Raw genomic sequence first — 17,582 nt, forward strand, 5'->3', positions numbered from 1 at the left:
GTTTGTACGTTCTCCCCGTGAACTGCGTGGGTTTTCTCCGAGATCTTCAGTTTCCACCCTTACTCCAAAGACGAACAGGTTTGTAGGTTAATTGACTGGGTAAATGTAAAATTGTCCCTAGTGTGTGTAGGATAGTGTTAGTGTGCGGGGATCGCTGGGCGGCGCGGACCCGGTGGGCCGTAGGGCCTGTTTCCGCGCTGTATCTCTAAACTAAATCTAAACTAAACAGTTCAGTTGGAGACACATAGAAAGCTTGCCTTCATAGGTCGGGGTATTGAATATAGGCCGCAAGTCGTGCGGCACGGTGGCACAGCGGTAGAGTTGCTGCCTTACAGCACTTACAGCGCCGGAGACTCAGGTTGAATCCCGACTACGGGTGCTGTATGTACGGAGTTTGTACGTTCTCCCCGTGTCCTGCGTGGGTTTCTTCCGCGATCTTCGGCTTCCTCCCACGTGGTTTGGAGGTTAATTGGCTTGGTGTATTAAAAAACAATTTCCCTCGTGTAGGATATTGCCGATGTGCAGGGATCACCGGTTGGCGCGGACCTGGTGGGCCGAAGAGCCAGTTTCCATACTGTACCTCAAAGCTGAACTAAACTAGAAAAACTACCAAACGCTGGCTAGGCCACACTTGGATTGTTGTCTGCAGTTCTGGTCACCACACTATGCTGTAGAGAATGCAGAGAAGATTCATCAGCTTGTTAATTGGATGGGGGTCTCTAGTTATGGAGGGAGATTGAAAAGGGTGGGCTTATTTTTGCTGCATAATAGTCTGATGGGTCTCCTGATAGAAATATATAAGACTACTAGACCAAGTGGACCCGTTGGGCCCAAACCTCTCCTGCATTGGTGCAGCACCCTGTCCTCTCCCCTCTCTCCTCAACCCCCCCTCCCCTCTCCCTTCTCCTCCACTCCCCCCTTCCCCCTCCCTCCCTCCTCCCTATTCCCCCTCCCCACCTTTTAAACTTTAAAATGTGAATAACTTTAAAAATATAACACCGATTTCAATAAAACTACTTGCATTATCACTAAAGTGACAATGGTGAGTAAGGTGGGCCTAAAATTGTCATGCTATCGTGTACCGTTTTGGCTGAAGTTCAGTCACAAACAAGATAACAAACGAGAGTTTTAGTATATAGATGAGAGGCATAGGCAGAGTAGTTTAGAGATACAGCGCGGAAACAGGCCCTATCGGCCCACCGGGTCCGCGCCGACCAGCGATCCCCGCACACTAACACTATCCTATACCCACGGGACAATTTTTACATTTACCAAGCCAATTAACCTACAAACCTGCACATCTTTGGAGTTTGGGAGGAAACTGAAGATCTCGGAGAAAACCCACGCAGGTCACGGGGAGAACGTACAAACTACATACAGACAGCGCCCGTAGTCGGGATGGAACCCGGGTCTCCGGCGCTGCGTTCGCTGTAAGGCAGCAACTCTACCGCTGCGCCACCGTGACCGCCCTTATCCCCAGGGAAACTGTGCTAATGAAGGGTTCATGAATGGAAGCGTTGGTTCTCGTTCCCTCTTCACCGATGGGGCTTGACCTGTTGAATGCTTGCAGTATTTTTTGCTTTTGTACTGAAAACATTATTTGTCAAAAGCTTTGCATGGATGAACATTCAGGCCTGTTACCAATTCAAAACTCTCTGGTCAGTCACCATTCACCAAAATACACTTGACACACAGAACGAAGAGGGAGCGAGTGAAAGCTTGCAAGTTTATTGTTTAATCTTGATCCAACTTTTGTTGAGTGGATTTTGATTTTGATTTGTATCAATCTGGTGAGATTTTATTTCCGAGCCATCTTAATATTGAAAATATTGATTTTTTTTTTGCAAGATGACACTAAGATGTTGTGAGGACAGGTATTTATTAGCAGTGCTGAAGGTTAATATATAGCAGTTCCTCTGTATCTCAATATCTTTTCTCCTTCCTAATGTCACAGAACCGATTGTGACTGTGACCGTTTTTTGAATGGTCTTTAATTATGGTTCTAATAATCTTGCAGATGAAAACATGAGTCACACTGGATGAATTAGATGCAGGAAACATGTGCCACTGTAACTGAAGTTGACACAAGACATTCAGTTGTTATATTTACTAATAATATGTCTACCAGCATGTCTGGCTATCCACTCAAAGTAGTGGGACACTTTTGTGTAAACGCCAGGAAATCCCTGTGCAGCACATTCTTTTCCCCAACTAACTATTCCCCACACATAGGCGTTATTTCTTTCATCGGTACAGACTAAAGGACCTCCAGAATCTCCTTTGCACGAGTCGACTTTTCCTTCCAATTTTCCTAGAAAATAAAATTTAAATTTAAACAAATGTAAAGATCTTAAACTTTAAAAAAGGTTAAACTCAAAAGTTTGCTCACATTTGGGTGACCTAAAGTAAAAATGGTATATTTCATTTTTAGTGGCGAATTTCGAAACATCGGGATCAATTTGAGTGACTGGATATTTCAGACTGAATTGCAAGCATTAAATCATTTGCAGAATATTAACAACAATATATGAATCAGGGATGCAAACTCAGGATGAACAAGGAACTACAGAAGGGCACAGAGTGGCTGGAGTAACAGCGGCTCAGGCAGCATCTCTGGAGAACATGGACACAGGGTGCTGGAGTAACTCAGCGGGTCAGGCAGCATCTCTGGAGAACATGGACACAGAGTGCTGGAGTAACTCAGCAGCTCAGGCAGCATCTCTGGAGAACATGGAGAGGTGAAGTTTTGGGCCTCTTTCAGACAAAAGAAGGTTCTCGACCCGAAACGTCACTGTATCCATATTCTCTAGAGATGCCCGTCTGACCTGCTGAGTAACTCCAGCACTTTGTAAACTTTTGTGTAGAAGCAAAGTAGGTAGTGCTTTTAGGAAACCAAATTTGATAAATTTGTTGCTTCGTTCCATGTTATGAAACTCCATGGCTCTCGAAACTCTGCACGTTCCATTTTGATCCCGTTCAGTCTGATAGCACAGTTTCATTGGATTTCTAAGGATTTTTTCCCCCAAAAATGTATATATTATAGTTAGGCCAATGTGGCTAAAGCTCAAAAGCTCTGTAGTTGTGTGATGGTCCCAGGCATATTTAGCTCTATTGCAAAGGGCTTTAGAGCACAGCCGTTGTGTAAAGGTACTAGCACATTTGGTCAGGAAACAATGGGGCGGCACGGTGGCGCTGCGGTAGAGTTGCTGCCTTACAGCGCAAGAGACCAGGGTTCGATCCTGGCTATGGGTGCTGTCTGTACAGAGATTGTCCCCGTGAGCTGCGTGGGTTTTTTCCGAGAACTCTCACACTCCAAAGACGTACAGATTTGCAGGGTAATTGGCTTGGTATAAATGTAAAAGTGTAGGATAGTGTTAGTGTGCGGGGATCGCTGGTCGGTGCGGACTTGGTGGGCTGAAGGACCTGTTTCCGTGCTGTATGTCTAGACTAAACTAAAGTAAAACATTTGCATGCAAGGGAAGCAGAACAGATCAAATTGAAACTCAACTAGGGAACAATCATGTGCTGACATCAGGGCTTTAACTTTGAGGAACAATTCTCATTGAAGCCCAGTCCAAGTGTACAAGATATGTTTAAAGTGGTAAAAATGTTTAGTGTGGCACAATGGCACAGCTGGTAGAGCTTCTGCCTCACGGAGACATGAGTTCAATCCTGACCTTGGGTGCTATCGGTGTGGAGTTTGCATGTTCTCTCTGGGATATGTGCGAGTTTGTAGATTGTAAATTGCCCCTAGTGTGTAGGGAGTGGATGGGAAAGTGGAATAACATAGGGATCTAGATGCATGGTTCCTTGAAGGTCGAGTCACCGGTAGATAAGGTGGTCAAAAAGGCTTTTGGCACTTTGGCCTTCATCAGTCAGAGTATTGAGTATAGAAGTTGGGCGATCATGTTGCAGCTGTATAAGACGTTGGTGAGACCGCATTTAGAATATTGTGTTCAGTTCTGGGCACCATGTTATAGGAAAGATATTGTCAAGCTTGAAACAGTTCAGAAAAGATTTACAAGGATGTTGCCAGGACTAGAGGGTGTGATCTATAGGGAGAGGTTGAGTAGGTTGGGTCTCTATTCCATGGAGCGCAGGAGGATGAGGGGAGATCTTATAGAGGTGTACAAAATCATGAGAGGTGTAGATCGGGTAAATGCACAGTCTTTTGCCCAGAGTAGGGGAATCGAGGACCAGAGGTTATAGGTTCAAGGTGAAGGGGAAAAGATTTAATAGGCAATGGGGTAACGTTTTCACACAAAGGGTGGTGGGTGTATGGAACAAGCTGCCAGAGGAGGTAGTAGAGGCTGGGACTATCCCATCGTTTAAGAAACAGTTAGACAGGTACATGGACAGGACAGGTTTGGAGGGATATGGACTGAGCGCAGGCAAGTGGGACTAGGGTAGCTGGGACATTGTTGGTCGGTGTGGGTGAGTTGGGCCGAAGGGCCTGTTTCCACACTGTATCACTCTATGACTCTAGTGTAGCTGGGACATTGTTGGCCGGTGTGGGCGAGTTGGGCTGAAGGGTGTGTTTCCACACTGTATGACGCTATGAATCTATGACTCTATGACCATATCCCTTTTGCTATACTACGTTATCTTTGCTCTTTAACTTTTAAAAAATTCTCATCAACTGAACCAGCATCAACTCGACGAGTATTTATTCCTCATCCCTAGATCCTTCAACTGAAAAGTTTGCTGCCATTTCAGGAAGCAGTTTCGGTGTGAACATATTGCTGTGGAGCTGGATTTTCAAAGGAATCAAAAAGCAGACTGCGTAAGAAAATAACTGCAGATGCTGGTACAAATCGAAGGTATTTATTCACAAAATGCTGAAGTAACTCAGCAGGTCAGGCAGCAAGCATCTCAGGAGAGAAGGAATGGGTGACGTTTCGGGCCGAGACCCTTCTTCAGTCTGAAGAAGGGTCTCGACCCGAAACGTCACCCATTCCTTCTCTCCCGAGATGCTGCCTGACCTGCTGAGTTACGCCAGCATTTTGTGAATAAAAAGGCAGACAGTCATCACATCCTACGCACGAAAAGACATTCACTTCCTGATTCATTGGTGCCACAGATTGGCCCATTTCTGGCCCAACCTGATTTTCAAGTTTTAATCTTACCTGCACATAGCATTCCTTCAAAAAATGCTGATTTGTAAATTGCCGAACAGTTTCCAATAATTTCAATCTCGGCGTAACGAAGAATCGTTACCGTAACGTCATCTATATGTGGAAAACAGAGCAATATGACAACGCTACAATTAAATATTACATGTTATTTAATACAGTCTGTGCATATTAATAGTTCCCCCAATTTAATACCTGAACTATTTTAAATGGATTTAAGAAAATATTGAATAATTGTCCTATAGTTTATTTAATTTAGTGTACACACCGATAATCCGAAACATTATGACCTGATGAGCCAAAACATTATGACCACCTGCCTAATATGCTGTTGGTCCTCCGTGTGCAGCCCCATACGCAGCAGGGTGCGATGCACTGTGTATTGTGACACATTCCTCCCGTGACCACCATTAACATTTTCTGTGACTTGTGCCACAGTCGACCTTCTGTCGGTTCGGACCAGACGGGATAGCCTTCGTTGCCCTCGCGCATCGATGAGCCTTGGGCGCCCAACACCCTGTCTGTCGCCGGTTTGTGGTTTGTCCCTCCTCGGACCACTGTCGGTAGGTACTCACCACTGCTGACTGGGAGCACCCCACAAGCCTTGCCGTTTCAGAGATGCTCTGACCCAGTCGTCTGGCCATAACAATTTGGCCCTTGTCAAAGTCGCTCGTATCTTTACTCCTGCCCATTTCTCCTGCATCCAACACATCAACTTCAAGAACTGACTGTTCACTTGCTGCCTAATATATCCCACCCCTTGACAGGTGCCATTGTAACAAGATAATCAATGTTATTCACTTCGCCTGTCAGTGGTCATAATGTTTTGGCTGATCGGTGTATGTTGGAATGTGCTTATGCACTTGTGAATATTAGTGTGTACATTTGTTATGTGCTTATTGGGTGATTTTGTTTATGCTGGCCAGTCTACATTCAACGGTGTGTGTGTGCTTTTGAGTGTTAAAGTGTGTGGGCAAATGTTGCATGTGTGTACACACGTGTGCGGGAGTGAACATGTGTGTTGTACTTTGTATGTAAGAGCGAAGGGCGGCATGGTGGCATTGCAGAAGAGTTGCTGCTTTACAGCCAGAGACCCGGGTTCGATCCCGACTATGGGTGCGGTCTGTACGGAGTTTGTACGTTCTCCCCGTGACCTGCGTGGGTTTTCTCTGAGATCTTTGGTTTCCAACCACACTCCAGAGACGTACAGGTTTGTAGGCTAATTGGCCCTGGTGCGTAGGGAGTGGATGGGAAAGTGGAATAACATAGGGATCTAGGAGTGCAGGTGCATGGTTCCTTGAAGGTCGAATCACAGGTCGATAAAGTGGTCAAAAAGGCTTTTGGCACTTTGGCCTTCATCAGTCAGAGTATTGAGAATAGAAGTTGGGCGATCATGTTGCAGTTGTATAAGACGTTGGTGAGACCGCATTTGGAATTAAGGTGGTCAAAAAGGCCTTTGACACTTTGGCCTTCATCAGTCAGAGGAGGATAGTGTTGTTATGTGGGGATTGCTGGTCGGCACGGACTTGGTGGGCCGAATGGCCTGTTTCTGCACAGTATCTCTAAACTAAACTAAACTGAACGCAGGCAATCAGAGGAGATTTGATAGAAGAATATAGCGTAGAAACTAATTTATTTTTACAAATCTCTATCATTTAGTGTCAGTGAATACCATTTGTGATTTTCTTTGTATGTAAACTTTCAGATTATTGTTGGGGACACTGTTTTCTTGCTTGTGGAAGTAAAGCCTGAAGAAGTTAAAATTCTCTTGCTTTTATAAGTTTTGAACAACTTCAGAAGTCGTAAATGAAAGTTAACCATAAAGCCTTGGAGACGAGTGGTGCCAGCTCACTCCCAAATAAGGGCCAAGGTGACGTCACCCGCCTGCGCCCTACGTGACCTCACCCAGCCAGCGGCCACGTGCTCCCGCTCCACCAATGGCGACCGCCCGGGCTGGGAGGCGGGTTGCTACGCAACCTCCGTTAGGCGGCACCCGGGCCTCCGGGCCTACACTGTCTGGGCCTACAGCGTCCGGGCCTACAGCACCCCCCGGGCCTACAGCCCCCCCCCCTCCCCCGGGCCTAATACGGGACAAGGGCGGTCCCGTACGGGACAAACCAATTTAGCCCAAAATAAGGGATGGGCCGGCTATTACGGGACAGTTGGCAACTCTATTGGAGACACACTACTAAGACTCGAAGGCTACCAAGCCCAACCTTTCAGATGTACACGTCTTAAAACCAGTTGGTAAGCTTGAAGGGAAGGAGCAAAAATCAGAAATATTTCAGAAACAAAAGCACGAGCAGAAGGTTTGTTAATTAGAGCTTTACAATAATTAATCCACAAAATGGTGGAGTAACTCAGCGGGTCAGGCAGCATCTCAGGAGAGAAGGAATGGGTGACGTTTCGGGTCGAGACCCTTCTTCAGACTGATGTCAGGGGGGTGGGACAAAGGAAGGATATAGGTGGAGACAGGAAGACAGAGGGAGAACTGGGAAGGGGGAGGGGAAGAGAGAAACAGAGGAACTATCTAAAATTGGAGAAGTCGATGTTCATACCGCTGGGCTGCAAGCTGCCCAGGCGAAATATGAGGTGCTGTTCCTCCAATTTCCGGTGGGACTCACTATGGCACTGGAGGAGGCCCATGACAGAAAGGTCAGACTGGGAATGGGAGGGGGAGTCGAAGTGCTCAGCCACCGGGAGATCAGGTTGGTTAACGCGGACCGAGCGCAGGTGTTGAGCGAAGCGATCGCCAAGCCTGCATTTGTTTTCGCCGATGTAAATAAATAATAATTAATGATCATTTTCTTAGAAGGAAAACCTTCAGAATATTTTAGCATATAACGCTGTGATATAAATTTACCTTCAGCTGTTCCCCAACCTGATACAATGCAAGTCTTGTTCGGTGTAAATAGGTAATTGGACCAGGGAACACACACTGGTCGGACATCTTCACTTAGTGGAATACATTCTTCATCTTTAAAGACGTGAACTACTTTTAACAAAGCAATGTCATTCTCATATGTCCTGGGATTGTAGTTATAATGTATAATGATCTCCTCAACTGGTAAAATTTCTTCTCTCTTTGAAATATCTCTTTTATTGTACTTTGCGATTCTTACAACGTAGTTGGATAATTGATAAGGCCTAGAACAAAGGTGGAAAAAAAAGAATAAAAGTAATATCAACAATAGCACAACCCCATAAGTTTTAAGATTTTTTTTTGAGCAGGGATAGGTCTGGATATTGGGGGGGGGGGGGGGGGGGGGAAGCAAAATAAGTTTCGCTCAACACCTCCGCTCAGTCTGTCTCAACCAACCTGATCTCCCAGTGGCTCAGCACTTCAACTCCCCCTCTCATTCCCAATCTGACAATCTGACTTTTCTGCCCTGGGCCTCCTCCATTGTCAGAGTGAGGCCCAGCGCAAATTGGAGGAACAGCTTGGGCAGTTTACACCCCAGCAGTATGAACATTGGTTTCTCTAACTTCAGGTAGTCCCTGCTTCCCCTCTCTATCCCCTCCCCCTTCCCAGTTCTCCCACTAGACTTCCCGTCTCCGACTACATCCTACCTTTGTCCCACCCCGTCCCCTGACATCAGTCTGAAGAAGGGTCTCGACCCGAAACGTCACCCATTCCTTCTCTCCCAAGGTACTGCCTGACCCGCTGAGTTACTCTAGCATTTTGTGTCTACCTTTCAAAGCAGGTTACAATGTCATTAGTTCAGAAACGAGGGAGGACAGATGGGAGCAGTTGTTATCGGGTAGGTTTGCAGGCGACCTGTGGAAGCCATTTAAAGTGCAGGATCAGCGTGTTCCAGTAAGGGGGAATTGAGTTTAGTTTAGTTACGTTTAGTTCACTTTAGAGATACAGCGCGGAAACAGGCCAAGTCCACACTGACCAGCAATCCCCGCACATTAACACTATTCTACACACACTAAGGACAATTTACACTCATACCAAGCCAATTAACCTACAAACCTGGACGTCTTAGGAGTGTGGGAGGAAACCGAAGATCTCGGAGAAAACCCACACAGGTCACGGGGAGAACGTACAAACTCCGTACAGACAGCGCCCGTAGTCGGGATGGAACACGGGTCTCCGTTGCTGTAAGGCAGCTACTCTTCCGCTGCGCCACCGTGCCGCACAGGTAGGATAAGGATGGAAAGGTAAGGGAACCATAGATAACTGAGGAGGTTGTAAACTGAGTCATACAGAAAAATTAAGCGCACGTTAGGTTTAACAAGGAGAGGTGTATAAAATCATGAGAGGAATAAATCGGGTAGATGCACAGAGTCTTTTGCCCAGAGTAGGGGAATCGAGGACCAGAGGACATGGGTTCAAGTTGAAGGGGAAAAGATTTAATAGGAATCTGAGGGGTAACTTTTTCACACAGAGGGTGGTGGGTGTATGAAACAAGCTGTCAGAGGAGGTAGTTGAGGCTGGGACTATACCAACGTTTAAGAAAGAGTTAGACAGGTACATGGATAGGACATGTTTGGAGGGATATGGACCAAACGCGGGCAGGTGGCACTAGTGTAGCTGGGACATGTGGGCCGGTATGGGCGAGTTGGGCCGATGGGCCTGTTTCCACACTGTACCACTCTATGACTCTATGGGTATCTATGCTCGGAGGCAAGGAATGTAGGCGAGGTGCTAAATGAGTGCTTAGCATCGATATTCACCAAGGAGAAGGACTTGGAAGACAGTGTGGAGAATCCAAATACGTTAGGGCAGTTTGTGGTTGAGAAGGAGGGGGTGCTGAGGATCTTGAAGGGCATTAAGGTGGATATGTCCCCAGAGCCAGATGGCGATGTATCCCAGGTTATAGAAGGAGGCAAGAGGGGAGATTGCAGGGGCTTTGACGAGGATCTTTGTATCTTCTGTAGATATGGCAGTGGAGGCCAATTCTCCGGATGGTTTCAAGAGAGAGCTAGATAGAGCTCTTAAGGATAGCGGAGTCAGGGGGTGTGGGGAGAAGGCAGGAACGGGGTACTGATTGAGAATGATCAGCCATGATCACATTGAATGGCGGCGGTGACTCGAAGGGCAGAATGGCCTCCTCCTGCACCTATTGTCTATTGTTTATTCTCTAGCCACAGGGGTGGGCCCAGCAGACTGGAGAGTGGCCGGTGTTGACTGGCCTTTGTTTAAGAAGTGAAGTAGAGAGAATCCAGCAAAGTTTTGGCCCGTGAATCTCACGCCAGTGGTAGGGAAAATATTGTAGAGAATAATTCGAGATAGGAGTTACATCGATTTGGACAGTAATGGGGTAATCTATAATCCGAACCAACAGAAGGTCTACTGTGGCACAAGTCACAGTAAATGTTAATGGTGGTCACGGGAGGAATGTGTCACAATACACAGTGCATCGCACCCTGCTGAGTATGGGGCTGCACACGGAGGACCAACAGCATATTAGGCAGGTGGTCATAATGTTTTGGCTCATCAGGTCGTAATGTTTTGGCTGATCGGTGCATACCAGCAGTTATGGGACTGATGTTCATGGTAAAGCTCGGATGAATGCATATTCTTCATGAGCTAATTCCATTAGCAAAAATCAATTCTTTCATTCTTCTTCAGCAGCTATGCATCCAGATAGCTGGTATAAATTATGTCATTACTCCATTAACGGAATGAAAAACTGATGGAGAAAATGCCAGTGGCAAAGAATTATGGCAAATTAAATATTTGAGCAGAATGTATTTTTAGTGGAGGATGTCATCCATATGAGACAGAATTTGATTATTTCCGCAGACACGAATTCAAGGAAACTGACACAACTTGGCACGGTGGCGCAGCGGTAGAGTTGCTGCCTTACAGCACTTACAGCGCCAGAGACCCGGGTTCCATCCCCACTACACATGCTGCCTGCACCGAGTTTGTACGTTCTCCCCGTGACCTGCGTGGGTTTTCTCCGAGACCTTCGGTTTCCTCCCACACTCCAAAGACGTACAGGTTTACAGGTTAATTGGCTCGGTATCAGTGTAAATTGTCCCTAGTGTGTGCGGGATAGTGTTAATGTGCGGGGATCGCTGGTCAGCGCGGACTCGGTGGGCCAAAGGGCCTGTTTGCGCGCTGTAATTCTAAACTAAACTAAACTAAACAACCTGGCAACAACCTTCAGATATTCAGCAGCTCAATCCCCATTGTGAGTGAATTGTTGTGATATATCGAGTAGAGGGTATGAGTGTGTGGAATACTGAGTAAACTTCAGCGTGAGTTAGGTATCAGATACATCAGGCGCCAAATAAGTATTTTGGTCTAATAATTGTAAGAAAATAACTGCAGATGCTGGTACAAATCGAAGGTATTTATTCACAAAATGCTGGAGTAACTCAGCTGGTCAGGCAGCCTCTCAGGAGAGAAGGAATGGGCAAGGTTTTAGGTCGAGACTCTTCTTCAGACCCGAAACGTCGCCCATTCCTTCTCTCCCGAGATGCTGCCTGACCTGCTGAGTGACTCCAGCATTTTGTGAATAAAAAGGCAGACTGTCATCACATCCTCACATCCAATAAGACATTCACTTCCTGATTCATTGGTGCCACAGATCGGCCCATTTCTGGCCCAACCTGATTTTCAAGTTTGTGAATAAATACCTTTGGTCTAATAATTGAGCATTCACAAATTTATTGAATGGAAAGTACAAACAACAGAAGGCAATTTTGAATTGATGTTTCTTATGTTTCAAATACATTTAGTTCTCTTTTGCATCAGAATGTTTGATTTTGCATTCATCCGCACCAAGGTGCCTGAAGTGGCATACCCTCTATCTTAGGGACTTCCCTGAAATCAAGCCTGGCAGGAGATAAGCTTGAACAATTCAGGATCTCGATCAGTTGGCCAGGTGGGCTGAGAAACGGATGATGGAATTTAATACAGAGAAATGTGAGGCGTTGCTTTTTGTAAAGTCTAACGTGGGCAGGACTTACACAGTGAATGGCAGGGCTCTGAGGAGTGTTGTAGAGCAGAGGGATCTATGAGTGCAGGTGCATGGTTCCTTGAAGGTGGTGTCACATGTAGATAGGGTGGTCCAAAAGGCTTTTGGCACATTGGCCTCCATCAGTCAGAGTATTGAGTATAGAAGTTGGGAGGTCATGTATAAACCTACTGACTCCCACAGCTATCTTGACGACATTACTTCCCACCCTGCTTCCTGCAAAGACTCTATCCCCTACTCCTAATTCCAATGTCTACGTCAGTGGTGCAGCGGTAGAGTTGCTGCCTTACAGCGAATGCAGCGCCGGAGACTCAGGTTCGACCCTGACTACGGGCGCCGTCTGTACGGAGTTTGTACGTTCTCCCCGTGACCTGCGTGAGCTTTCTCCGAGATCTTCGGTTTCCTCCCACACTCCAAAGACGTACAGGTATGTAGGTTAATTGACTGGGTAATATGTAAAAATTGTCCCTAGTGTGTGTAGGATAGTGTTAATGTGCGGGGATCGCTGGGCGGCGCGGACTCGGTGGGCCGAAGGGCCTGTTTCCGCGCTGTATCTCTAAATATTTTAAAAAATCTGCGCCCAAGATGAGATGTTCCGTACCAGGGCATCTGAGATGTCCTCATTCTTTAGGGAAGGGGGGTCCCCTCTCACATTATAGATGAGGTCCTCACAAGGGTCTCCTCGATATCCCGCAGCTCCGCCCTTGCTCCCCCTCCCCCTAGTCGCAACAAGGACAGGGTCCCCCTTGTCCTCACCTTCCACCCCATCAGCCGTTGCATGCAGCACATAATCCTCCGACATTTTCGCCACCTCCAACGGATCCCACCACCAGCCACATCTTCCCATCTCCACCCCTTTCTGCTTTCTGCCGAGACTTAAGGATAGCGGAGTCAGTGGGTATGGGGAGTAAGCAGGAACGGGGTACTGATTGAGAATGATCAGCCATGATCACATTGAATGGCGGTGCTGGCTCGAAGAGCCGAATGGCCCACTCCTGCACCTATTGTCTATTGTCTATTGTCTATTGAGACCATTCCCTCCGCAACTCCCTGGTCCACTCGCCCCTTCCCACCCAAACCACCCCCTCCCCAGGTACCTTCCCCTGCAACCGCAGGAGATGCAACACATATTCCTATACCTCCTCACTCAACTCCGTCCAGGGACCCTGACAGTCCTTTCAGGTGAGGCAGAGGTTCACCTGCACCTCCTCCAACCTCATCTACTGTATCCGCTGTTCCAGGTGTGGACTCCCATATATCGGCGAGACCAAGAGCAGGCTCGGCGATCGTTTCGCTGAACACCTCCGCTCAGTCAGCGATCTTCCAGTTGCCAAACACTTTAACTCCCCTCCCATTCCCACACTGACCTTTCTGTCCTGGGCCTCCTCCACTGTCAGAGTGAGGCCCAGCGCAAATTGGAGGAACAGCAGCAGAACCTCCCTGCTCCTATACTCAAATCCCCTCGCTATGAGTGCCAACATACCATTCGCTTTCTTCACTGCCTGCTGCACCTGCATGTCTACTTTCAATGACTGGTGTACCACGACACCCAGGTCTCGTTGCATCTCCCCTTCTCCTAATCGGCCACCATTCAGATAATAGTCTGCTTTCCTGTTCTTGCCACCAAAGTGGATAACCTCACATTTATCCACATTATACTGCATCTGCCATGCATTTGCCCACTCACCTAACCTATCCAAGTCACTCTGCAGCCTCCTAGCATCCTCCTCACAGCTAACACTGCCCCCCAGCTTCGTGTCATCCGCAAACTTGGAGATGTTGCATTCAATTCCCTCGTCCAAATCATTAATATATATTGTAAATAGCTGGGATCCCAGCACTGAGCCTTGCGGTACCCCACTAGTCACTGCCTGCCATTCTGAAAAGGATCCGTTTATTCCTACTCTTTGTTGCCTGGACTCGAGGGTCAGAGCCAAAGGGAGACTTCGAGCAGCCTGGGACTCTATCTACTGGAGTGCAGAAAGAAGAGGGGTGATCAGAAAGAAGAAATAGATCGCGTTGGAAATTAGTCCACCGTTGGATTGCAGAAGAAAATAAGGGAAATTAAGTAGATGTCTTGATGAAGTAATAGACTAAAAGCATTTGATCAGGTTTGAGCAGAAAAATAACTGCAGTTGCTGGTACAAATCGAAGGCATCACAAAATGCTGGAGCAACTCAGCAGGTCAGGCAGCATCTAGGAGTGAGGGAATGGGTGACGTTTCGACCCGAAACGTCACCCATTCCCTCTCTCCTAGATGCTGCCTGACCTGATGATCAGGTTTGAGAATCAGTACAACATTTTACCAACATAGAAATTATAGAATATTCAAAATTTCTAAATGGTATTTTACATAGATGAATGCTTTAGCAGTCACACAGAATGACTTTCAGGAGAAAATTGATAAAATTTTGAAGCAGTAAGATTTAGGAAGAGTGTAATACTGTGAAGTCCCACTTTCTTCCTTGTCACAGATTCTCCCCTTGCTGCTAATATCTGTCTTACTCTGAAATAGTGTTAAAGAACACGGTACGCATACCCACAAACTATTAAAGAGCACTCCATAAGGAAGTGTGGCTATTGAAATGGGAATTAATAGCTTTCATAAGTCAAAGGAGCAGAATTAGACGATTCAGTCCATTGAGTCCACTTCGCCATTCAATCAGGGCCGATCTATCTTTCCCTCTCAACCCCAATCTGCCATCTCCCCATAACACATGACACCCTTACTAATCAAGAATCTGCCAATCTCCGCCTTAAAGACCCCCGATGTCTTGCACTCCACAGCCGTCTGTGGCAATGAATTCCGTAGATTCGCTGACTAAAGAAATCTTACTAAATAAATTCCTCCTTGTCTCCTTTCTAAAGGTACGTCCTTTTATTCTGAGGCTGTGCCCTCTGCTTGTTGACCCAATCATCCCTGGAATGATTGGAAATGAGGAAAAACTTTTTCAGTCAGAGAGTTGTGAATCTGTGGAGTTCTCTGCCTGAGAAGGCGGTGGAGGCCAATTCTCTGAATGCATTCAAGAGAGAGTTAGATAGAGCTCTTAAGGATAGCGGAGTCAGGGGGTATGGGGAAAAGGCAGGAACGGGGTACTGATTGAGAATGATCAGCCATGATCACATTGAATGGCGGTGCTGGCTCGAAGGGCCGAATGGCCTCCTCCTGCACCTATTGTCTATTGTCTATTGGAATCATTATCGTAACCTTCCTCTGGACACTTTCCAACGCTAGTACATCCTCAGATATGGGGGCCCAAAACTGCACACAATACTCCAGTAACATTCCATGTGAAGGGTAAAGGAAATAAAGGAACTAAAGGTAGTTCCTGGATGTACATGGCCTCCGTTTTTATAGAAACACTTTAGTGACATCTACTTAATTTCCTTTATTTTCTTCTGCTGTGGACTGATTTCTAACCTCTCCCTATAGCTCAGACCCTCGAGTCCTGGCAACATCCTTGTAAATCTTCTCTGCACCCTTTCCAACTTAACAACATCTTTAAATGGCATTAACAGTGACAAAGAACGATAAGCAAGAATATTGACTGAAAGTGGAGGGAGACTAAACTAGTTCTGTCATTTGTAGAAGCCAACATTTGTATGCTCAACATTCTTTCACATTGAATAAACCCACTGACTCGCACAACTATCTGGACTACACTTCTTCCCACCCGGTCTCCTGCAAAAAGTCTATCCCCTACTCCCAATTCCTCCGTCTACGCCGCATCTGCGCCTGGGATGAGGTGTTTCACACTAGGGCATCAGAGATGTCCTCATTCTTCAGGAAACGGGGCTTCCCCTCTCCCATTATAGATGAGGCTCTCACTAGGGCCTCTTCTACATCCCGCAGCTCCGCTCTTGTTCCCCCTCCCCCCATTCGTAACAAGGACAGAATCCCCCTCGATTTCACCTTCCACCCCATCAGCCAGCGTATCCAACAAATCATCCTCCAACATTTCCGTCACCTCCAACGGGATCCCGCTACTGGCCATATCTTCCCATCCCCTCCCCTCCCCTCTCTGCGTTCCGCAGAGACCGTTCCCTCCATAACTCCCTGGTCCACTTGTTCCTTCCCACCCAAACCACCCCATCCCCGGGAACTTTCCCCTGCAACCGCACGAGATGCAACACCTGTCCCTTTACCTCCCCCCTCAACTCCATCCAAGGACCCAAACAGTCTTTCCAGGTGAGACAGAGGTTCACCTGCACCTCCTCCAACCTCATCTATTGTATCCGCTGCTCTAGATGTCAACTTCTTTACATCGGCGAAACCAAATGCAGGCTTGGCGATCGTTTCGCTCAACACCTTCCCTCAGTCCGCCTTAACCAATCTGATCTCCCGGTAGCACAGCACTTCAACTCCCCCTCCCACTCCCAGTCTGACCTTTCTGTCATGGGCCTCCTCCAGTGCCATAGTGAGGCCCACCGGAAATTGGAGGAACAGCACCTCATATTTCGCTTGGGCAGCTTGCAGCCCAGTGGTATGGACATTGACTTCTCCAACTTTAGATAGTTCCTCTGTCCCTCTCTTCCCCTCCCCCTTCCCAGATCTCCCTCTATCTTCCTGTCTCCACCTATATCCTTCCTTTGTCCCGCCCCCCCCTGACATCAGTCTGAAGAAGGGTCTCGACCCAAAACGTCACCCATTCCTTATCTCCTGAGATGCTGCCTGACCTGCTGAGTTACTCCAGCATTTTGTGAATAAATACTTTCACATTGAATGATATTCTTAGAAAATAGGTGCAGGAGGAGGCCATTTGGCCCTTCGAGCCAGCACTGCCATTCACTGTGATCATGGCTGATCATCCATAATCAGTTACCCGTGCCAGCCTTCTCCCCATATCCCTTGATTCCGCTAGCCCCTAGAGCTCTATCTAACTCTCTTTTAAATTCATCCAGTGAATTGGTCTCCACTGCCTTCTGTGGCAGAGAATTCCAGAAATTCACAACTCTCTGGTTGAAAAAGTTTTTTCTCACCTCAGTTTTAAATGGCCTCCCCTTTATTCTTAGACTGTGTGGCCCCTGGTTCTGGACTCCCCAACATCGGGAACATTTTTCCTGCATCTAGCTTGTCCAGTCAATTTATAGTTTTATGTTTCTATAAGATCCCCTCTCATCCTTCTAAATTCCAATGAATACAAGCCCAGTTTTTCCAATCTTTCCTCAAACGACAGTCCCGCCATCCCAGGGATTAACCTCATGAACCTACGCTGCACTGCCTCAATAGCAAGGATGTCCTTCCTCAAATTAGGAGACCAAAACTGCACACAATACTCCAGATGTGGTCTCACCAGGGCCCTGTACAACTGCAGAGGGACCTCTTTACTCCTGTACTCAAATCCTCTTGTTATGAAAGCCAACATGCCATTAGCTTTCTTCACTGCCTGCTGTACTTGCACGCTTACTTTCAATGACTGGTGTACAAGGACACCCAGGTCTCGTTGCACTTCCCCTTTACCTAATCTGCCACCATTGAGATAAGAATCTGCCTTCTTGTTTTTGCCACCAA

The 17,582-nt window shown here is 46.9% G+C and overlaps 1 protein-coding gene across 2 annotated transcripts in view; it reads right to left on the reverse strand.

Annotated features, from left to right (window-relative positions):
• Positions 1-1,705: 1,705 nt before the first annotated feature.
• Positions 1,706-17,582, reverse strand: part of cfi (complement factor I) — an 85,037-nt gene continuing 69,160 nt past the window's right edge. For both annotated transcript variants that reach the window (XM_078407351.1, XM_078407343.1), the window contains 3 exons: positions 7,996-8,279; positions 5,127-5,228; positions 1,706-2,311 (listed from right to left, as the gene is read on the reverse strand). In XM_078407351.1, the coding sequence (XP_078263477.1) occupies positions 2,094-2,311; positions 5,127-5,228; positions 7,996-8,279 (604 nt within the window). In that variant the 3' untranslated portion in view covers positions 1,706-2,093. The remainder of the gene's footprint in view (positions 2,312-5,126; positions 5,229-7,995; positions 8,280-17,582) is intronic.

Source organism: Rhinoraja longicauda, chromosome 1 (assembly GCF_053455715.1).
Source record: "Rhinoraja longicauda isolate Sanriku21f chromosome 1, sRhiLon1.1, whole genome shotgun sequence".
NCBI classification, from domain to species: Eukaryota; Metazoa; Chordata; class Chondrichthyes; order Rajiformes; family Arhynchobatidae; genus Rhinoraja; species Rhinoraja longicauda.